The sequence below is a fragment of the Elgaria multicarinata genome, chromosome 3, assembly GCF_023053635.1.
Source record: "Elgaria multicarinata webbii isolate HBS135686 ecotype San Diego chromosome 3, rElgMul1.1.pri, whole genome shotgun sequence".
Taxonomy (NCBI): Eukaryota; Metazoa; Chordata; class Lepidosauria; order Squamata; family Anguidae; genus Elgaria; species Elgaria multicarinata.
The window spans coordinates 157,267,531-157,291,440 of NC_086173.1; the positions used below are offsets into that span (position 1 = coordinate 157,267,531).

Consider the following 23,910-nt stretch of genomic DNA (forward strand, 5'->3'; position numbering starts at 1 on the left):
GGGGGCTTCCTTCCCAGGAGTTTAGGACGGCAGCCTCCCCCCCTGAGACCAGCACCTCCTTCTGCCTCCCCATCCTCTTTGTCTCTTGCAGGGCGTGGAATGATGTTGGCAATGAGTACACAGCTGTCTCTTCCTGAAGGAATGGAACTGGACCAGGTAGGCATAGCAATGCCACGTGCACAGTGAAGAAGCAGTCATTGCATTTCCTAGGAGGGCTGTCCCTAATGATCTCTGTATGCTGACTGTAAGTGATGAGTTGGTTAGGGACTGGAAGCAGAAAGCTGCTTAGCTTAGCAGGGATACCTTCATAGAATCATAGAATAGCAGAGTTGGAAGGGACCTACAAGGCCATCGAGTCCAACCCCCTGCTCAATGCAGGAATCCACCCTAAAGCATCCCTGACAGATGGTTGTCCTGCTGCCTCTTGAATGCCTCTAGTGTGGGAGAGCCCACCACCTCCCTAGGTAACTGATTCCATTGTCGTACTGCTCTAACAGTCAGGAAGTGTTTCCTGATGTCCAGCTGGAATCTGGCTGGGCATCTCGGTGTTCCTGGTGTCAGTAGCAAATCTGGCTCCGTTGAGAGAAATAGGAATCATGCTATGAACACCTCTAGAACATAGGATGAGGTCATCCATGTAGGAGTTATAAAAGGCAAAGATTTGATTTGATTGCTGAAAAAGGTCCTGGGGGAATGAGAAGCGTACTGAACTCGATTACCTAAGCTCTGCAAACCATGCCTGGCAGATAAGTGACTATAAGATCTTTATGTGCTAGCCCTGATTTCCGTTCTGCTTCTATTCATCCCAGTTGCATTGTGCTTGGTAATGTGTTTTGCTTGTTTTATCATTTGAAAGTTTTGTTATTCTCTATTTAAGGAATAAATGTATAATTTGTGGTACCACTTGTGTTTTTTAGTCTGAAAGGTGTTTCAGGGACCCCAACACATATCTATTAATCCTTGAAGACCAGAACACTCATCTGGGATTCATACATCAGTTACAAAATGGGGTCTGCCCATACAGCCACAGTTTTTTCTCTTGGTCAAGTGAGTCACAGACACACTTATTCAAGCGAGTCGGATGGAGCAGGAAGGAGGAAGGATCACTGGGGAGAAAGGCAGGGAGCAGCCTGGGTGCCTCTATCCCCTGCTCACCTCCCAGGGCCTAAATATGCCTCTTTTCCACTGGTTGCCTCTAGCAAAGCTAGGAGTCTACAGAGAGCCCGGCTGCATGGGACAGAAGGCCCATCTAGTCCGCCATCCTGTTTCTCGCAGTGGCCCAACAGTTGCCTCCTGGGAAACCCACAAGCAGGACGGAGGGCCAGAGCCATTTTTCTGGCTGTTGATCCCCATGGAACTGCACTCTAATGCCCACCCAGCTCACTTTATGCTATCTGTGAGAAGGAAACGTTTTCTCTTCCCACCAGGGTCTGGTGACTTTCGAGGAGGTTGCTGTGCGGTTCGTGGAGGAGGAGTGGGCCCTGCTGGATCCTTACCAGAGAGCCCTGCACTGGCAGGTCATGGAGGAGAACCGGGGGATCGTGGCCTCTCTCGGTAAGGCTCCCTGTTTGCCTGCTTAATGATATTAAGGGATTCCAAATGCAATCATGATGACAATATTACCATTTGGGGCACATGCCTTCTAGGAGGCTTTTGAGGCTGCCTTTTCGGACTCAGCCCTCAGAAGGCATCATTCAAAGAGAAAAGAAATACATTCAATTATATAGAATTGCTGAATAATTTAGTGCTATTTTATGAGAGCATCTTCAAACATACCACAAACATTTCCGAAAGACTCACTGGGCCTGTTCAGACGCTTGCATCTGTTTGTCGCATCACATGCTCTCTTGACCCTTGCCCATCACAGCCTATTTGAGCCAGCCGCGGGGGACTGAGCAGTTGGATCAGGAGGTTGGTGAATGAAGGAGAAAATTGTGTGACCACTCCTGAAAAAAGCCTCCCTTCATCCAGGGAACTATGCTAACTATCGACCGGTTGCAAATGCCCTCTTTCTGAGTAAGGTGCTGAAGAGAGTGGTGGCATCTCAGCTGCAGGGGATCTTGGAAGAAACAGATTCTCTGGATCCCTTCCAGTCTGGGGTCAGGCCCAGTTTTGGGACGGAATCAGCCTCGGTTGCCCTGCTGGATAACCTCCTTCGAGAGAGGGACAAGGCAGTGCGACCTGTTAGTTCTTCTTGATCTCTCAGCAGGTGTTGATACCATTGACCAAGGTATCCTTCTGGACCACTTCCTTGAGTTGGGACTTGGAAGCAGTGTCCTACAGTGGTACAACTCGTATTGGAGGGTTTGCCTGTTCTGGATAGGGTTGCACTCCCATTGAAGGAGCGTATGTGTAGTTTAAGGGTGCTCCAGGATCCATCTCTTTCACTGGAGGTCCTGATAGCTATTACCAACTTCCGTTCCTTTCCTAACCAGAGTGATCCATGCACTGATAACCTATTGATTAGACTACGGCCACACGTTCTATGTGGGGCTGCCCTTGTGCCGGGTTCAGAAGCTGCAGCTAGTGCAGAATGCGGCAGCAAGGCTTCTCACAATAACACCTAGCTCACTTTATGTTACCTAGCCATGCTCACGTAACGCCTACAGTTGTTTTAGAACTGCAGTTTTTTTAGCATTGTCTTCTTTAGTATTGAGATTTTATTACATTCAGTGGTATATAAGTGGCTGCTTCTTAGCTACAAAACCACGTTCAAAGTTAAGGTATTGTCATATAAAGCCATAAACACACTACCCAGCAGACTGCCTTCCCTTATACATAATCAGGTGACCTTTAAGATCAGCAGAAGAGGCCTTGATGGTCATTCCAAAATTAACGGAACATCACCGTGACATACCCAGATGGCAGGCCTTCGTTGTAGCAGGACCCACCCTCACATAGAAGGTGGGAAACCCACCTTCACATAGTTTGGAAGGCAGAAAAGGTGACATCCTTTAAACACCTCCAAAAAACACACCCTTTCACCCTGGCTTTCCCTGGGCCGTCAGTAAATTAATCATGCCTCTTATTTTGCTGCTCCTTTAATTGCTTTTACTGTAGTTGTTTTAGCATTGACTTGTTTAATATTGTCTTTTAATGTTGAGATTTTAATTACATTCAGTGGTATATAAGTGCTCCAAATAAATAAAAGAATTAATAAATAAATGTGTCTTATCAGTTTTTCTTTTAATCAAAATCATTGATTGAAAGTGCTCCATTATTTCAAGTTCTGTTGCTAACTCAGACTTTTAACAATTTCTTCTCTTTATTCCAGAAAGTGACAGGTGGGAAAGGAGGAATAAGAGTGAACCATGTGGGATGTCACCGAAAAGAGACAAACATAACAGCAGCAAACATCAGAGAAGTAAAACAAAGTTAAATCGGAATGGAAGGAACAATTCCTTTGCTTCTCAGTGCAATGGCTACCATGATATTACAAACCAAGAACAAATACATCAAAGACAGGAAATGAAAAGTTTCCATATGCAGAGGAAAACTTTCAATTCTGAATCAAACTTCAAAGTTCATTGTGAAATTCACACCTTGAAGAAACTGTATCCATGCCTGGTGTGTAGAAAGAGCTTCAGTGAGAAGGAGACTCTGATTTCTCATCAAAGAACTCACACAGTGGTGAGACCATATCAATGCTTGGAGTGTGGAAAGAGCTTCAGTCAGAAGAAATATCTCACTCAGCATCAAAGGACTCACACAGGACAGAAACCATACCAGTGTTTGGAGTGTGGAAAGAGGTTCAGTGAGAAGATAACTCTTACTTCTCATCAAAGAACTCATACAGGGGAGAAACCATATAAATGTTTGGAGTGCGAAAAGAGCTTCAGTCAGAAGGCCCATCTCAATTCTCATCAAAGAACTCACACAGGGGAGAAACCATACCATTGTTTGGAGTGTGGAAAGAAGTTCAGTGAGAAGAAACATCTTATTTCTCATCAAAGAATTCACACAGGGGAGAAACCATACCATTGTTTGGAGTGTGGAAGGAGGTTCAGTGAAAAGATAACTCTTACTTCTCATCAAAGAACTCATACAGGGGAGAAACCATATAAATGTTTGGAGTGCGAAAAGAGCTTCAGTCAGAAGGCACATCTTACTTCTCATCAAAGAATTCATACAGGGGAGAAACCATATAAATGTTTTGAGTGTGAAAAGAGCTTCAGTCAGAAATCACATCTCAGTTCTCATCAAAGAACTCACACAGGGGAGAAACCATATCATTGTTTGGAGTGTGGAAAGTGCTTCAGTCGTAAGGCAGATCTCACTTTTCATCAAAGAATTCACATGGGAGAAACCATATAAATGTTTGGAGTGCGAAAAACAGCTTTAGTCATAAGAAACCTCAATTCTCATCAAAGAATTCACAAGGGAGAAACCATATAATTGTTTGGAGTGTGGAAAGAGCTTCAGTCAAAAGAAATATCTCACTCAGCGTCAAAGGACTCGCACAAGCGAGAAACCATATTGGACTGTGGAAAGAACTTCAGTCAGAAGAGAATTCTCACTCAGCCTCAAACAGTTCACAGAGGAGAAAAACCATACCAGTGTTTGGCATGTGGAAAGAGGTACAGTGAGAAGAAAACTCTTACTTCTCATGAAAGGACTCACACAGGGGAGAAACCATGCCATTGTTTTGAGTGTGTAAAGAGGTTCAGTCAGAAGAAATATCTCACTTCTCATTGAATAATCCACTCAGGAGAAGCCAGATCACTGTCTGGTGTGTGAAAAGAGTTTCAGTCAAATCTCATTTCTTATCAAGACACTTGATCTTAGCCCAAAAGCAGATGGATGAAGCCAAAATGGCACCATGGTAAGAAGCCTTAGCATAAGTGCTTGAACTGAGTTTCTTATTTTTGCTTCTTTTTAATCCCCTATCTGATATCGCTTTCCTCCTCTTCTCGTTGTTTTTACTCTTTCCTTTGGCTTGAAATTAAAGGAGCTTATCTCCATAAGTAGATCAAGTACTTTATCACCTTTGGGATGGAAGAGTTTCCCAATCAGCAAGACCAGCTGAAGAGTGAAGGAGTCTGCCACAATTATTTAGCATCTGCTGATGAAAAGTAACAACCGACTACCCAGTGATGGTGAGTAGCAAATAATCCCCTATTGAGCAAATTTCAATCCTGGTGTTTTGGACTCATCTGCGAAAAGCAAGCACTTTTTCCAGAAAAGCATATAGAGATTGCGGGATTCCTCCTCATTTCAAGAGTAGCCCACCAGACAGTTGCAGAGGCAGGAGACAACAGGGAAAACTACATATTTCTCTGCCATCCAAGAAGAGGAGAAAACTAAACAGAAAGCAATTGCCGAAGAAAGCTCCACTGCCCTGGAACCCATTTTAGATTGGTCCATGGAGATTAAAGGGAAATGACACGAAAACTGGGTTGAAGACTCTACCTCCACAAATTTGGCTTTACAACTGGCCCTGGCTGAAACGGTGGCATTGAAGGGAACTCCCACACTCACCAGAGAAAGATATACCGTATTTCTTCGATTGTAAGACACCATCGATTGTAAGACGCACACTAAGTTCAGTACCACCAACAGAAAAAAAAATAGCTAAGACACACCCGCGATTCTAAGACGCACCCCATTTTTAGAGATGTTTATATGGGGGGAAAAGTGTGTCTTAGAATCGAAGAAATAGGGTACATACGCACAAACTTGAACGATCTGATGCTAAAACAAATCGCAGAGCGAGGGGCAAGGGGCAAGACAAATCTAGAACAACTGATCAACCAAAATTATTCTTTCAGCATTTTAACAGTCTATAAATTTAATTTTAACTTCGCTGTTTTAAATTTGTATTTCTGCACTGCTGCTGATTTTATCGTGGTTGTGCTTTTATATTGTGTTTTATATCATGTTTTTTACACTGTTTGTTTTATACTTTGGTTTTAATTTTTGTGAACCGCCCAGGGAGCTTCGGCTATTGGACGGTATAAAAACACAATAAATAAATAATAAATAAATAAAATGAACCAATGAAGGAGTGTAAAATGTTAGTTGATGGCTGGCTCTTTCTGTTATCCCAGTACTTAGCTCTCATCAAATCTCCTCTTTCTGAATGCAATGGGCTTGTAACAACATACATTGAAGCGTTCAGAACGATGAGCCCAGAACTTGATAGCAAGGTTGTAATGCAAAAGAGCAATAATGCGAAGTCATACCTGAAAAACATAAACGAGGCAACGGTGAAGAATAGTAAGACTAGAGTGACCATATGAAAAAGAGGACAGGGCTCCTGTATCTTTAACAGTTGTAATGAAAAGGGAATTTCAGCAGGTGTCGTTTGTATGCATGCAGCACCTGGTGAAATTCCTTCTTCATCACAACAGTTAAGCCTGCAGGAGCTATACTAGAGTGAATAGACACAAAAGAGGGCAGGACTCCTGCAGCTTTCACTGTTGTGATGAAGAGGGAATTTCAACAAGAGATGCATGCATACAAATGACACCTGCTGAAATTCCCTTTTCAATACAACTGTTAAAGATACAGGAGCCCTGCCCTCCTTTTCATATGGTCACCCTAAGTAAGACTCCTAAGAGGGTGATAAGTAAGAAGTACACAAACAATTTAAAGAAGAGCAAAAATGTTATTTGTGTCCTACAGTTGGCTGAACAAGGCCAGTGGCTGCAAAGTGGGTAAACGCGATGAGAGCGGCCCCTTACCTCTGTCTTCATTTTTGAAGTTGGGAAACTTCATCACGTTTGCTGAACACAACCCAGTGTGGAAGGTCGAAGTTGAAATGTGTGCCCAGCGCTTTAGGCGATCAGCTAAATTAGAAAAAAAAACCCAATAATATAATCAATTTTTGATGCACCGGCTCTGGACATAAAAGTATATTTAGTTATTTATTTTATTTATTTCTTTATTACATTTTTATACCGCCCAATAGCCGAAGCGCTCTGGGCGGTTCACAAAAATATTCTCTTGTCTGGTCATCCTCTACCCCTCTCTGCACCCCATTCAATAATGCAAGATCTAATCTGTTTATCATTTTCATCAGGGATAAGCCTGCAAAATTGCAACTTCTGTCCTTCGAATGCCTTATCGGGTATGGGATGAGATTCCTCCGTTGCCGGTGGCTGTTCATGGAAGTGAGCGTAGAGGGTGTCATCATCCTTTCCAATTCATACATTGAGGTTGATGGCCAAAATACAATCCATCTTTTTATAGCAGGAGCATTTTACATGCTTCCACAAAGAGCTCCATTACAGCTACTTTTTAAATCTGGTTTCCCCCTCTGTTTCCTTAGCGCGTTGTGCGCTGGGCACATTGCGGTCTTTCAGCTCATGCATCTTTTCACCCGAAGCGCTACTATGCTGGCGAAATCTCCTGCCCTACCTCCTACATTCTCCTTTCCTCTGCAGTTAATTTTATTTTTAAAAAACATTTCTTTATTTCTGCCAAATACAATAGTACAGCAGCCTGAAACTGCACAATTTACGGTAAACGAAGACACTATATTTTCCCCTAAGATCGTATTGAACAAACCCCAAGGAAGGGAGGCTGCTTGTAGGAAGAAGGAGGGAGTGCATGGGCAGAGACTGTTGCTGTCCCTTGGCTTGGGAAAGGTTTATAGGGGGGGGGGGGAGCGAAGGTTTGTTTTGCTTGCTTTGAAGGGTGGGCAGAAGAACAATCATTTTAACTCATTTCTTTTGTAAAGGTGGTCAGGTCCCCTCCTTTGCTTCAAGGTAACCAAAATGCTTACATCTGTGTAATTTTTAAAGAAAAAGAGATAAAACTTGGCATGTTGATAGCTCTTAAAGAGGGTTTAGCCACCCCAAGTTTGAATCAGATCGGTTCATCCCTTGATTTTAAGGAATTTTTAAAATGGAAATTAACAAAAATGCTTACATCTGTGTAACTTTTAAAGTGAAAGAGATCAAACTTGTCATAGTGATATCTCTTAAGAAGAGCTTTCAGCAAGTCCACCAGTGCAAAATTCCACTTTTTTGTATTAGTGAAGGATCGATTTTCCTTTACTTTGATCATGCCAAGCTGTGCATCTCCAAGTTCATAAGAGATCTGCTGTTCCCTTACTCAAGAGTAAATCCCATTGCTTTCAACTGCATTTACATCCATCATACTAAAATCTGATGCGTGCTTACTTTTGAGTAAACCTCATTGAACAGAGAGACTTACTTTTGAGTAAACAGAAGTAAGACTTCATAAGTAAACGGTTGCAGAACACTTCTTTCCAGTTTGCTGTTTTAGACTTAAAAAAATAAGTTTTTGAGTGACCACACCATAAAAATTTAGTTCTATATGCGTTTACTCAGAAGTAAGTCTCTCTCTGTTCAATGGGTTTACTCAAAGGAAAGCATGCTCTGGTGGACTATCAGGAAAAGGGTTTAAGGTAGGGTGACCATATGGAAAGGAGGACAGGGCTCCTGTATCTTTAACAGTTGTATTGAAAAGGAAATTTCAGCAGGTGTCATTTGTATATATGGAGAACCTGGTGAAATTTGCTGTTCATCACAACAGTTAAAGCTGCAGGTGCCCTGCCCTCTTTTCAATCTGGTCACAGTATAGCTGCAATATAGCTTCTGCAGCTTTAACTGTTGTGATGAAGAAGAAATTTCACCAGGTGAGATATGCATACAAATGACACTTGCTGTAATTCCCTTTTCTGTGCAACTGTTAAAGATACAGGAGCCCTGTTCTCCTTTCCCGATGGTCACCCTACCATCCAGGGGAAAGCTATCTTACTTTCCTGCCAACATCATACTTAGGCCTAATTCCACTTGTCCCCGGTATTATTATTCACATTTATATCCCACCTCATTTCCTCCAAGAAACTCAAGGCATAGTACATAAACATCCTCTCCATTTTACCCTCACAACAACAACCCTGTGAGGTGGATTGGGCTGAGAGTCTGTGTGGCTGAGAGTCTGTGTCTAGCCCAAAGTCACCCAATGAGCTTCTATGGCTGAGTGGGGATTTGAATTCGAATCTCCCATGTCCTCTTAATCGGCACCCACCCTCTGGAAAACCTTCCCTCATGTAGTCTGGGAGGCGGAAAATAGAACATCTTTCAAATGCCTCCTGAAAACACATCTTTTTAGACAAGCTTCCCCTGGATTATAACTTTTCCTGGTTTTATATGACATTTTAAAAATATTCTTCAAGGTTTAAATTCTGACTTTGTATATTGTGGTTTTAATTGTGGTCAATTAAGCCAGAGAGCCTTGGCTGTTGGGCAGTATAAATATGTAATAAATAAATACTCTAGCCACTACGCCACACTGTCTCTCTACACCACTCTGGCTCTCCCTACCTCATATCTCTTACTACCTTGCACTCTGCGACAGGGTTTTACAAGGTGCCCAGTAATGTGCCCACCTGAGGAATGGAAGATTTGTAGGCCAATGCCTTTTGTTTTTAATTGCCAATGGAAACCTTTATCAGTGGGACAAAACATGTCATAAAATCATAGAATCATAGGATAGCAGAGTTGGAAGGGGTCTACAAGGCCATCGAGTCCAACCCCCTGCTCAATGCAAGAATCCACCCTAAAGCATCCCTGACAGATGGTTGTCAGTGGGAGAGACCGGAAAATGACTCCACAGCTGAAGTATAGATTGTGATTCACAGGAAGGGAGTAAGTTGACGATGGGGAGAAAAATTCTCAAGTGGTCTCTGTGGGGGAGACAGAATAAAGGAGGGGGGGATGTTGCATTAATAATAAGGAAACCCCGCTAGCAAAATCCAGCACTTCAGGCAAGGGTGTGGGCATCTATGGGGCTGCCTTTAGGACTGTGGGTTGCCACTGTGATGACGTTGATTAATAATAAATTTATTTGTTACCCGCCGCTCCCTCTGGATCGAGGCGCAAACGACATAAAATACATATAATCAAAACATTCAAAACTAATACATCACTAAAAGCAGCACTTTATCTGGCAGTTTTAACTGTTATGATGAAAAGGGAATTTCACCAGGTGCTGCATGCATACGAATGACACCTGCTGAAATGCCCTTTTCTGTGCCGCTGGAGCCTTGTCCTCTTTTCCCTATGGTAACCCTAGCAGAGGGTTCCCAGGGAGAGATTTGCGGGGCGTGGACGGAGGCGGGACCCTGGAGAGGTGTCAGCAAACTAACACTGAAGGCGTTTCCCTTGTCTCATTAGCTGCCCCTCCTTGAAGCGGAGAAAGCCTGTTGCTGGCCTCCTGGGAGTTAAAGAAACGAGCTCGATTCCTAGAGAGGAAGGGGATGTGGGGCAGGGGAGGAGGGGCCGGTGTCTTGGAGCTGCGCTCCTTCGTGCCGCCTCCTTCTTCCTCCGGAGGGAAAAGGCCTTGGAGCTTCCTTCGGGCGCTGCATCGGGGCCTCCTGGGCGGGATCAGGTGAGAGCCCTCCTGGCCTTGGGCTGAAGGCGGGTCCCTGGGTTGCAGGGGAGGAGGGAGACATAGGAGGAGGGGAGATGCCCGAATTCAGCCCCCAAAGGGTCAGAGGAGGATCCGAGTTCGCAATAGGAAGGGGGCTGGACGCTCCCCCCACCCCACCCCACCCCATAGGGAGGAGACCTGCCAGGCTGAGCCTCTTGGGAGCCCCCGCAGTCTCCGCCCCCTCCTCCCTCCGCCACTGCTGGGTCCATGGATCAGAACTGCTTCCTCGATCAGGCCGCTCTGCAGGGACGACGGTCCTTCTTCCCCCATTCATCGGGCCCCTGTTTCCCCCCCCCCCCCACACACACACCCTCCCTCTTGGCCCATGGGGGTCCCCGGGTGCAATCCTGCCTGGGGCTGAGACGCTGCCCTCGTTCTCTGCTGGACCGGCCGGACTGACAGCAGCCAGCAAAGGTGGGTGGAGGGAGACCAGGTGCCCCCCTAAGACCCCTCCCCCAAAAGGCAAGTGATTTGGAGACCCCCGGAAGGGCAGCAAGTTTTATAGTCACTAAAATCACTGTTACTGACATTTTACTCTGGGTGGGTGGGGGAAGGGGGAGACGCTTGTGGCAGTTTTTCCAAGGGCAGCCAGAAATCTTGGGACATCCTTGTGAGGCAGGCCTGCAGAGAGAGGAGAGGAGGAGAAGGCTGATAATAACTGAATCAATAAATGGGGAAATAAAAGAGAACGAAAAAGAAGAGTTACACATTCTGAACAGGGAAAAGGCAAACCTCAACCGAACATTGACCCAGGGTTCCTGTGGGGGCAGAAACCTTGTGATCTCAGCTGGAGGACAGTGCCTTGTGAGAACCTGTCCTGTGCTCCAGCGGGGCAACTCCTAGCTATGATAGGAAGGAAAGGATAGTTCTTTAATTGGTGACTCCTGACCTTGGTGGGGGGGTGAGTGTGTTGGAGGTGAGAGGCTAAAGGCAGCAAAAGATCTTGGACGAACCCTGTGAAGCAGCTAGAGAGGAATCCGTTTGAGAAGGATGATGATAAAGAAATGGCAAAGAGGATGAAAAAGAGGTGTTTAAAAATCCTGTATAGAAATAACTAAAAACAAAACTCAACAGAGCACAACTGGTGAATCCCAGTTTCTGTGAGGCACAAAATTTCTTGCTTCCTTGGACCTCTGGAAACCAGGGAGAAATGTTTTTGGTCCTTTTAACTAGATAAAGTAAAACAAAGTCTGTGTAGAAGGAAGAAACGTCTGTATGAATCAGAATGTCTTGTTTCTATGCATATCTAAATCCAGATGTTTATTTAATTATTTTATTTATTTATTTAGAGTATTTTTATCCCGCACCTCACCCAAATTGCTCTCGGCGTGGCTTACAATGTATCAATAAAGAAGACAGTCCCTACCCTCAGGCTTACATTCTAAAAAAAGACATGACACACAAGGAAAAGTGGATGGGGAGGGAAGAAGGAGAAAATAAAAAAGAAATTAAGGAGCCTGTTTAGGCTGGTTGGAAGGCCCTGCTCCGTCCTCTCATCTCCCAATGGAGGAGCAAACCAACAGCTCCTTCTTCCCCACAAGGTGAAGATGTTAGCCCTAGAGGGGTGGGGTTCCAACTGAAGCAGGCTCTGATGTTTCATCTATTGACCTTGTAAAATCAGTTGATTAATCAACAGAGATTCCTTTAAAGGACAGACAGCCTCAACTTCAACAACTTTTAAGATAGGTTAATGAAAAAGGATTTTTAAAGAGAAACTATAAAACTCCTTTAACAGAACCATGTCTTGACTTTGTAGCACCATCTCGTAAGCCAATTTTTGCCAAGATACAGAAGAGGGAAAACTTTCTTTTGCCCCTTTGGAGGTTTTTGGAAATAAGGATCAATGATGGTTGAGCCAAACCCTAAAGCAGGAAGTAATCCTGATGCTGTTAAGACCAAGAGCAGTGGGGAATTCTGGGAAAGAACAGAGCAGAAGGACCTGGGTGAGGACATGGCGAGCTCTGACATGCAGCTCCAGCGTTTCAGGCAGTTCCGCTACCAGGAGGCTGAGGGACCCCGAGAGGTTTGCAACCAGCTCCACTCTCTTTCCCATCAATGGCTCAAGCCAGAGCAACACACGAAAAACCAAATCGTGGACCTGGTGATCCTGGAGCAGTTCCTGACCATCCTGCCAGCGGAGATGGCGAGCTGGGTGAGGGAATGTGGAGCGGAGACCAGTTCCCAGGCGGTGGCCCTGGCAGAAGGCTTCCTCCTGAGCCAGGCAGAGGACCAGAAGCTGAAAGAGCAGCAGCAGCAGGTGAGAGCGTTTCATCCAAGGGTGGGAAGAATGGGAGGGAGGAGGTCTGAAAACTCTCTACTCATTGCCCCAGGAGAGGTGTCCCATATCTTCCAATATTTTGCACTCTCATTCTTTTTCTAACCCTTCTCCTCTTTCCGTGTCTTGGACCATCACTGCTGTTTCATGTAAAGGCCCAATTTGCAGAAGTGGGACCTGATTTCCCTGCAGCAGAGGCGGCTCCATCGTCAGGCACCTGGCAGAGCCCCCCACAAAGGGGGATCAGGCCGGAGGGCGACGGACGTGCCTCCTTGCAGGGTAAGGAACAATTGGGGTGGTGGTGGCTGTATTTCAACTTGGTCTCGCACTCTGGGGAATGTCAGAGTCCTTTTCTGTTCCCCTTAGATTGTTCTCCAACTTTTTTGTACAATTCAAATTTTCAACACCAGGAGACTTTATAGCTGATAAGCAAACAGTTTGATTTGTGGCTTAGAGTCCAAGTGGGAAATACACATTTCCCTCCAACTGAACTATTAAAATCCAAATGAAAGATAAGACATCTTGCAACAACCTCAGCTGTACTTAGACTTGCTGCAATTCTAGGCACTGGCCTGTAAGTTCAGTCCTATTGGGTTGCAAGGGGCTTCCTTCCCAGGCGTTTAGGATGGCAGCCTCCGCCCCTGAGAACAGCGCCTCCTTCTGCCTCCCCATCCTCTTTGTCTCTTGCAGGGCGTGGAATGACGTTGGCAATGAGTACACAGCCGTCTCTTCCTGAAGGAATGGAACTGGACCAGGTAGGCGTAGCAATGTCACGTGCACTGGGGATGAGCGGTCATTGCATTACCTAGGAGGGCTATTCCCATTCCCAATGATCTCTGTATGCTGACCATAAGTGATTGATGATGGACTGGAAGCAGAATGCTGCTTAGCTTAGCAGGGATACCTTCATTTTTGGTGTTCTTGGTGTCAGTGGCAAATCTGGCCCCGTTGAGAGAAATAGGAATTGTGGTATGACCATCTTTAAAACTTTGGATGAGGTCATCCACGTGGGACTTATAAAAGGTAAAGGTTTTTTCAAATTGCCGAGAGGAGTCCTGGGAGAATGAGAAGCATTCTCGGTTACCTAAGTTCTGCAAACCATGCTTGCCAGAGAACTAAGTACAAGATCTGCATGCTGAATGCTGTGTTGGTTGAGAGGAACAGGATGCTAAGGGATGTGCTAGCTATGATTTCTATTTTGCTGCTATTCATCCTTGTTGCATTATGCTGAGTAATGTGTTTTGCTTGTTTTATCATTTCAAAGTTTTGTTATTCTCTATTTGAGCAATAAATGTATATTTTGGGGTACCACTTTGTTATTTAGCATGAAAGTTTTTTCAGGGACCCCAACCCTTATCCATTAATCCTTGAAGCCCAGAACACTCAGCTGGGATTCATACATCCATTGCGAAATGGGATCTGCCCATACAGCCACCATTTTCTCTCTTGGTGAAGTGAGTCACAGACACACTTGTTCAAGGATGAAAAACAAGTGAGTCGGACGGAGCAGAAAGGAGTAAGGATCGCTGGTGAGAAAGGCAGGGAGCAGCCTGGGTGCCTCCAACCCCTGCTCACCTCCCAGGGCCTGAATACGCCTCTTTCCCACTGGTTGTCTCTGGCAAAACTAGGAGCCGACAGGGAGCCCGGCTGCATGGGACAGAAGGCCCATCTAGTCTGACATCCTGTTTCTCGCTGTGGCCCAACAGTTGCCTCTTTGGAAAGCCCACAAGCAGGACGGAGGGCCAGAGACATTTTTCCGGCTGTTGATCCCCATAGAACTGCACTCTAATGCCCAGCTCACTTCATGTTATCCTTGAGAAGGAAACGTTTCCTCTTTCCATCCAGGGTCTGTTGACTTTTGAGGAGGTTGCTGTGCGGTTCACAAAGGAGGAGTGGGCATTGCTGGATCCTGACCAGAGAGCCCTGCACAGGCAGGTCATGGAGGAGAACCAGGGGATCGTGGCCTCTCTTGGTAAGGCTCCCTGTTTGCCTGCTTAATGATATTAAGGGATTCCAAATGCATTCATGATGACAACTTTACCATTTGGTGCACATGCCGTCTAGCAGGCTTTTGAGGCCGCCTTTTAGGACCCAGCCCTCAGAAGACAGCGTTCAAAGAGAAAAGAAATACATTCAGTTATAATAAATTGTGGAATTATTTAATGCGACTTTAAGAGAGCAGCTTCAAACATACCACAAACATTTTCACAAGACTCATTGGGTCTGTTCAGACAACATGCTAAGCCATGGTTAGGCCGCTAACTCTTTTGCAGTAAATGGTTAGTGAGTGTGTTTAAACCATGGTTATGTAGCCACCATGGTTAGGAATGGTTCACATGACACACTAAGCTCTAATGTTTAGCTCAAAATGCTTAACAACCATGGCTTAGCGTGTCATCTGAACAGGGTCATTAAAACAGCTCAGAGTCCCAAAAACCAACAAGAACAAAACCCTAATTAATAAAAGGCAGCCCAGAAAAAGCTTGTTTCCCAGGCAGAGCACAAGGCGTAACACCTGTGTTAAAAGAACTGCACTGGCTGCTTCTTAGCTACTGAACCACGTTCAGCATTAAGGTATCGTCATATAAAGCCATAAACACACTACCTAGCAGACTGCCTTCCCTGATACATACTCAGGTGACCTTTAAGGATCAGCAGAGGAGGCCTTGCTGGTCATTCCAAAATGAACACAATGTCACCGTGACGTACCCAGATGGCAGGCCTTTGCAGTAGCAGGACCCATCCCGTGGGAAACCCTCCCTCGCAGAGTTTGTGAGGCAGAAAAGGTGACATCCTTTAAACGTGTCCTAAAAACACACCCTTTCACCCTGGCTTTCCCTGGGCATGGAGTAAATTAATCATGCCTCTCATTTTGCTGCTCCTTTAATTGCTTTTACTGTAGTTGTTTTAGCATTGTCTTCTTTAATATTGTCTTTTAATATTGAGATTTTATTAGATTCAGTGGTATCTAAATGCCCCAATTAAATAAAAGAATTAATAAATGTGTCTTATTAGTTCTTCTTTTAATCAAATTAATTGATTGAAGGTGCTCCATTATTTTAAGTTCTCTATTGCTAACTCAGACTTTTAACAATTTCTTCTCTTTATTCCAGAAAATTACTGGTGGGAAAGGAAGAATAAGAGGGAACCATGTGGGATGTCACCAAAAAGAGACAAACATAACAACAGCAAACAGAAAAGTAAAACAAAGTTAAATAGCAGTGGAAGGAACAATTCCTTTGCTTCTCAGGGTGATGGCTACCATGATAGCACAATCCAGGAAGAAATACATGAAAGACAGGAAGTGAAAAGTTCCCATATGCAGAGGAAAATTTTCAATTCCAAATCAAACTTCAAAGTTCATTGTGAAATTCACACCTGGAAGAAACCATATCCATGCTTGGTGTTTGGAAAGAGCTTCAGTGAGAAGGGGACTCTGACTTTTCAACAAAGAACTCACACAGCGGAGAAACCATATCAATGCTTTGAGTGTAGAAAGAGGTTCAGTTGGAAGAAAACACTTATTTCTCATCAAAGAACTCACACTGGGGAGAAACCATATAAATGTTTGGAATGTGGAAAGAGGTTCAGTCGGAAGGCCCATCTCAATTCTCATCAAATGACACACACAGGAGAGAAACCATACCATTGTTTGGAGTGTGGAAAGAGGTTCATTGAGAAGAGAAATCTTATTTCTCATCAAAGAACTCATACAGGAGAGAAACCATATAAATGTTGGGAGTGCGAAAAGAGCTTCAATCATAAGACATATCTCAATTCTCATCAAAGCACTCACACAGGGGAGAAACCATACAATTGTTTGGAATGTGGAAAGAGGTTCAGTTGGAAGGCCCAACTTACTTCTCATCAAAGCACTCACACAGTGGAGAAACCATACCATTGTTTGGAATGTGGAAAGAGGTTCAGTTGGAAGGCCCAACTTACTTCTCATCAAAGAACTCACACAGGGGAGAAACCATTCCATTGTTTGGAATGTGAAAAGAGGTTCAGTCAGAAGAACCATCTTATTTCTCATCAAAGAATTCACACAGGGGAGAAACCATACCATTGTTTGGAGTGTGGAAAGAGCTTCAGTGTGAAGATAACTCTTACTTGCCATCAAAGAACTCATACAGGAGAGAAACCATATAAATGTTTGGAGTGTGAAAAGAGCTTCAGTCAGAAGGCACATCTCAGTTCTCATCAAATCACTCACACAGGGGAGAAACCATATCAATGTTTGGAGTGTGGAAAGAGCTTCAGTCAGAAATCACATTTTACTTGTCATCAAAGAATTCACACAGGGGAGAAACCATATAAATGTCTGGAGTGTGAAAAGAGCTTCAGTCAGAAGGCCCAACTTAATTCTCATCAAAGAACTCACACAGGGGAGAAACCATACCATTGTTTGGAGTGTGGAAAGAGCTTCAGTGCGAAGAATAATCTTACTTCTCATCAAAGAATTCACACAGGGAAGAAACCATATAAATGTCTGGAGTGTGGAAATAGCTTCGGTCAGAAGAAATATCTCACTCAGCATCAAAGGACTCACACAGACGAGAAACCATATCAGTGCTTGGAGTGTGGAAAGAACTTCAGTCATAGAAGAACTCTCACTCAGCATCAAACAATTCACACAAGGGAAAAATCATACGATTGTTTGGCATGTGGAAAGAGGTACAGTGAGAAGAGAACTCTTACTTCTCATGAAAGAACTCACACAGGTGAAAATCCATATCATTGCTTGGAGTGTGGAAAGAGCTTCAGTCATAAGGGAGCCTTTACTTCTCATCAAAGAACTCACACAGGGTTTCTATAGAAAAGGCTTTATTTCTAGCTTACATCACTACCTTTCATTAAAAACAGGAATTAAAAAGGGCATACAACAACAACACACAAGTATTATTTCTATATTAAAAGTGTAGCAATTCAGAAAGGAATCATTGATGTCTGGGATATCTCCACTGATACCTATTTGTGGTCTCCCGGATTTTCACCTAAATGGGAGATTGATAAACCAAAAGGCTTTAAAAGACAATCAGCTGGAGAGATTAATGCATTATTATAAAGACTATTTACCCATATCTAAGATTGCCTCGACGACATCATTGAGGAAAAAGTTAAAGGGCAAATGACTATATTGTATTTCTTTATTTACAGTCAACAGATCAATATAAAACAAGAAGATACACCATTATATAAAACAGTACAAAGTAGGGATAAAAAAGAGGGAGTGTTACAAAACCACTAAAGATACTAGATTGTTATTTGTTGGTTTCTGAAAAGGGAACAGAATTGGGTTATTGGGGCCTAGCATAGTGAAAAAGGGAGGGATATATAGATAATAAAATTACTACTTAAACTGGATTTAGAATCACAGCAAGTACTATGAACTCGCTGGGTATCTGACTGGGCTATTAGAATAGATCAAGAAAATGAGATAAAAATTTGGGGGGGAATTCTTTTAAAGCCACATCAGCTAAATGTACAGAAATATTGCTTAAAATATTACAAAAACGGTACTTTACGCCATCCAGAATAGCAAAAATAGACAAGTCCTCACCATTGTGTTGGAGAGGGTGTGAGGTCCGGGAATCCTATGTTCACATGTGGTGGGGTTGTGAACATATGCAAAGATTTTGCACGGGGATTTTTGAAGAAATATCCATCGTAATGGAAACGACAGTAATAAATACACCAGAATTTGCATTGTTTAATAAACTTGACAACCAAAACCAGACTATATTACACAAAAAGCAAATTGAGTATCTTCATAGCAGCACGTATGCTTATAGCTAAATGCTGGAAGGAGGCAAAAGGATGAAATAGAAGGAGGTGGTACGGTAATAGTGTGGGAAATAGCGCTCTCAGAGAAACTTCCACAAGAGGACAAAAGAAAAAAGACAATTTTGCGACAGAATGGTCGTGTTTTATTACACACACAAACAAAACAACAGCATCAGCACAGGTACAAACTGCCTTTAACAGCTTATGGTTACAATAGCCTCTCTGGAAAAAATAACAATTAAAATAAATAGCCGTGATTGGGGACCTAGCCAACCAATTAATTAATTAATTATCCTTTAAAACTGCCTGATAACCATTTTAAATAATTTGTACTGTGTGTTTATAGAAAGCATATTCTATCTATTATTCCTTGCATGTATGGTTTCTGTATTATGTTAATATTGAAGTTTTTATATTTGCAAATAAACTTTTTTAAAAAAGAACGCCCACGAGAGAAACGCTATCTTTGTTTGGAGTGTAGAAAGAGTTGTGTGCATCAGGCTAAATTAGACAAGAAACAATAATAACATAATAAATTGTTCATGCCCCAGCTCTAGACGTAAAAGTATATTCTCCTGCCCAGTCATCCTCTACCCCTCTCTGCCCCCGTTCAATAATGCAAGAGCCATTCTGTTCATCATTGTCATCAGGGATAACCCTGCAAAATTGCAATCCTTATCCTTCAATTGCCTGTCAAGTAGAGGATGGGATACCTCCGGTGCCAGTGGCTGTTCATGGAAGTGAGCGTGGGGGTGTCATCATCCTTTCAATTTGTGTATTGAGGTCGATGGCCAAGATACAATCGATCTTTTTATAGCAGGAGCATTTTACATCCCTTCACAAAGACATAAACATTTGGTAATGGAGATCTGGTCAAAACTGGAAAACGATATTAACAAATTGTGGGCTACACAAAAGCCAAACTGCTAGTTCTGCGATGTGGAGCGCCAAATTCATTTAAGTAGTGCCTCTAACCATTCTGATTATGGAGACAATGGAGGGCCTTTTTTCCCTGCACAGTGTCTTGGTTGCACATCCCAAAATTCAGGGAAGCTTTTAACCTGGCAAAATACAATGTCTTATTGGAAGGAAGGTTTAGAAGGAAACCATATCCAGAATAGGTTGGTCAGAGCAAAAACAGCACATTTTGCTTTATTCTACTTTCTATCCGGACTTGCGCCACATAGTTATAACTCATATTTTACAACAGTTCTTGTGGGGAATGGAGGAACAACATCTAGCACATCGACTTTCAGATAATTACTCCAAGGTCACGACAAAAGTGATGAGTTTTTGTGTATTTGCAATTAACAAAATTGAGACTACTTGGTATTACAGTAATCACTTAATTTTAGTTCTAGGCTCCTGAATGAGTCGCAAATTTTATGTATTTTAAGTATTCTATTTATTGCCTTTATTGTGTTTTTATGTATTCTATATTTTATTGAGTTACTATACTGCTTTTGTACTGATTGACTGGTCTATGACCATAATAAAAGCAAACAAACAATTTCTTATCAAAAATATCACATATGTGAGAAAACATATAAATGCTTGGAATTTGGAAAGAACTTCAATGAGAAGGCAATTCTTACTTCTCATCAAGGAGTCCACACAGGAGAGAAAGTGTAAAACTGCTAGGAATGTGGGGGGAAATTAATCTGATCTTCTCCTCTCATACCTCACATGTGGGAGAAACCATAGAAGTACTTGGGGCTACAGAATGAGATTAATTTACAATCCAGCCCTATTTCAAATTAGACTACTGAATTAGGTGATGTAGTATATAAAGGAATGCTATGACAACAAAGAAAGCTATATAAACATTTTCTGCGATATGGTAGTGAAAAATGATCAGAAGATGAGAAATAATTATATTGTCTGTGGAATTTTTAGATAATTTGGCCCCATTTTAAACACCTCCTAAATGATATTTTAGGAGTCGCCAGACGGAGGAAAGCCAGGGTGGTACTATTTCATATAAGGAAGGGCAGAATCCACAGCAGGTGGGACCATCTCCCCCAATTCCGTTCCCTAACCGGGATTTAAACATCTTGACGGCAAGAATGCCCCACTGTTTGAACTCATTTATTGGGGAATCTGTTGGATATGGATTCACAAGCCCTCCCTGTGGCCCAGGCTCCCCTCGGCCTGTAGGTTTGCCAGCCCCTTTCTGCACGGATGGGATTTGCGCTGGTTCATGATGCCTCAATACAGGAGAGCATCTCTCGCTAGCCGGGTTTCCCGAGAGGCGTCACAGGGAGAGATGTGGGGGGACCCTGGAGAGGCGTCAGCAAAGTAACATTTAAGACGGATCCCCTGTCTCATTAGCTGCCTTTTGCTGGTCTCCTGAGGGTTAAAGAAACGAGCTCGATTCCTAGAGAGGAAGGGGATTTGGGGCAGGGGAGGAGGGGCCGGTGTCTTGGAGCTGCGCTCCTTCGTGCCGCCTCCTTCTTCCTCCGGAGGGAAAAGGCCTTGGAGCTTCCTCCGGGCGCTGCATCGGGGCCTCCTGGGCGGTATGAGGTGAGAGCCCTCCTGGCCTTGGGCTGAAGGCGGGTCCCTGGGTTGCAAGGGAGGAGCAGGAGGAGAGGGAGGCCTGGGAAGGGGGGAGATGCCCGAATTCAGCCCCAAAAGGGTCAGAGGAGGATCCGAGTTCGCAATAGGAAGGGGGCTGGACGCTCCCCCCATCCCACCCCATAGGGAGGAGACCAGCCAGGCTGAGCCTCTCGGGAGCCCCCGCAGTCTCCGCCCCCTCCTCCCTCCGCCGCTGCTGGGTCCATGGATCAGAACTGCTTCCTCGATCAGGCCGCTCTGCAGGGACGACGGTCCTTCTTCCCCCGTTCATCGGGCCCCTGTTTCCCCCCCACCCACACACCCTCCCCTTTGGCCCATGGGGGTCCCCGGGTGCAATCCTGCCTGGGGCTGAGACGCTGCCCTCGTTCTCTGCTGGACCGGCCGGACTGACAGCAGTCAGCAAAGGCGGGTGGAGGGAGACCAGGTGCCCCCCCAAGACCCCTCCCCCAAAAGGCAAGTGATTTGGAGACCCCTGAAAGGGCAGCAAGTTTTGTAGTCATTTAAATAACTTACTGATATTTTACTTGGGGGGGGGGGGAGGTTGTGACAGTTTTTCCAAGGGCAGCCAGAGATCTTGGGACACCCCTGAGAGGCAGGCCTGCAGATAGAGGAGAGGAGGAGAAGGCTGATAATAACTTAATCAATAAATGGAAAAGTAAAAGAGAACGAAAAAGAAGGGTTACACATTCTGAGCAAGAAAAGAACAACCCATAACCAAGCAACCCAGGGTTTCTGTGGGGGCATAAATCTTGTGATCTCCTCGGGTAGAGAATGGTGCCCTGTGAGAACCTGTCCTGTGCTCCAGCGAGGCAACTCCTAGCTGTGATAGCCAAGAAAGGATAGTTAGTTCTTTAATTGGTGACTCCTGACCTTTTACTACTGTGGGGGGTGAGGGTGGCGGAGGTGAGAGGCTAAAGGCAGCAAAAGATCTTGGCCAAACCCTGTGAAGCAGCTGGAGAGGAATCCCTTTGAGAAGGAGGAGAAGGCTGATGATAAAGAAATGGCGAAGAGGATGAAAAAGGGGTGTTATAAAACCCAGTATATAAAAAACTAAAAACAAAACCAGCAGAGCACAACTGGTGAATTCCAGTTTCTGTGTGGCACAAAATTTCTTGCTTCCTTGGACTTCTAGAAACCTGGGAGAAATGCTTTTGGCCTTTTTAACTAGATAAAGTAAAACAAACTCTGTGTAGAAGGAAGAAACCTCCCTATGAATCAGAATGTTTCTATGCATATCTAAATCCAGATGTTTCATCCGTTGACTTTGTAAAATAATCAACAGAGATTACTTTAAAGGACAGCCTCAATTGCAACAAATTTTAAGATAGGTTAATGAAAAGGGGGTCTTTAAGGAGAAAGTATAAATTTCCTTTAATGGAACCATGTCTTGACTTTGTAGCACCATCTCGTAAGCCAATTTTGGCCAAGATACAGAAGAGAGAAAACTTTCTTTGGCCCCATTGAAGGTTTTTGGAAATACAGATCAATGATGGTTGAGCCAAACCCTGAAGCAGGAAGTAACCCTGATGCTGTTAAGACCGAGAGCAGTGAGGAATTCTGGGAAAGAACGGAGCAGAAGGACCTGGGTGAGGACATGGCCAGCTCAAATGTGCAGCTCCAGCGTTTCAGGCAGTTCCGCTACCAGGAGGCTGATGGACCCCGAGAGGTTTGCAACCAACTCCACTCTCTTTCCCATCAATGGCTCAAGCCAGAGCGACACACGAAAAACCAAATCGTGGACCTGGTGATCCTGGAACAGTTCCTGACCATCCTGCCAGCGGAGATGGCGAACTGGGTGAGGGAATGCGGAGCGGAGACCAGTTCCCAGGCGGTGGCCCTGGCAGAAGGCTTCCTCCTGAGCCAGGCTGAGGACCAGAAGCAGCAAGAGCAGCAGCAGGTGAGAGCATTGCATCCCAGGGTTCAGGAATGGGAGGGAGGATTTCTGGAAACTCTCTACTTGCAAGAGGAGCATCAGGTGAGAACATTGCATCCAGGGGGGCAGGAACGGGAGGGAGGGTTACTTGAAATCAACCCATTCTGTAAATTGCCTCAGAAACTTGCCTCACTCCCAACCTCTTTCCTCTCTCATCCTTTTTCTAACCCTTCTCCTCATTCCATGTCTTGGACCATCACTGCTATTTCAGGTAAAGGCACAATTTGCAGAAGTTTGCAACCAGCTCCACTCTCTTTCCCATCGGTGGCTGAAGCCAGAGCGACACACGAAAAACCAAATCCTGGACCTGGTGATCCTGGAGCAGTTCCTGACCATCCTGCCAGCGGAGATGGCGAGCTGGGTGAGGGAATGCGGAGCGGAGACCAGTTGCCAGGCGGTGGCCCTGGCAGAAGGCTTCCTCCTGAGCCAGGCAGAGGACCAGAGGCAGCAAGAGCAGCAGCAGCCGGTAAGAGCATTTCATCCAGGATGACAGGAATGGGAGGGAGGAGGTCTGGAAACACTCTACTCATTGCCCCAGGAGAGGTGTCCCATTCCTCGCCTCCAATATTTTGCACTCTCCCACTTTTTTCTAACCCTTCTCCTCATTCCGTGTGTTGGACCATCACTGCTATTTCAGGTAAAGGCCCAGTTTCCAGAAGTGGGACCTGATTTCCCTGCAGCAGAGGCGGCTCCATCGTCAGACACCTGGCAGAGCCCCCCACAAAGGGGATTCCGGCCGGAGGGCAATGGACGTGCCTCCTTGCAGGGTAAGGAACAGTCTGGGGCTTGGCTGTATTTCAACTTTGTCTCGCTCTCTGGGGAATGTCAGAGAGTCCTTGGAGTCCTTTTCTGTTCCCCTTAGATAGTACTACGGGGAGGTGCTTGACTCCAACCTTTTCCACAATTCAAATTTTCAACACTTGGAGGCTTTATAGAT

At 44.5% G+C, this 23,910-nt stretch overlaps 2 protein-coding genes across 2 annotated transcripts in view; both read left to right on the forward strand.

Annotated features, from left to right (window-relative positions):
- The window catches only part of LOC134395616 (zinc finger protein 197-like), a 148,595-nt gene that overhangs the window by 67,440 nt on the left and 57,245 nt on the right, over positions 1–23,910 (forward strand). The window contains 1 exon segment of the mRNA XM_063121774.1: positions 23,185–23,439. Coding sequence (XP_062977844.1) covers positions 23,185–23,439 — 255 coding nt within the window.
- LOC134396186 (zinc finger protein 883-like) lies at positions 12,684–18,831 on the forward strand. Its single transcript, XM_063122591.1, has 4 exons — positions 12,684–12,958; positions 13,370–13,434; positions 14,525–14,651; positions 15,793–18,831. The coding sequence occupies exons 2-4, from the start codon at positions 13,378–13,380 to the stop codon at positions 17,496–17,498; spliced, it is 1,890 nt and encodes a 629-aa protein (XP_062978661.1). The 5' UTR covers positions 12,684–12,958; positions 13,370–13,377; the 3' UTR covers positions 17,499–18,831.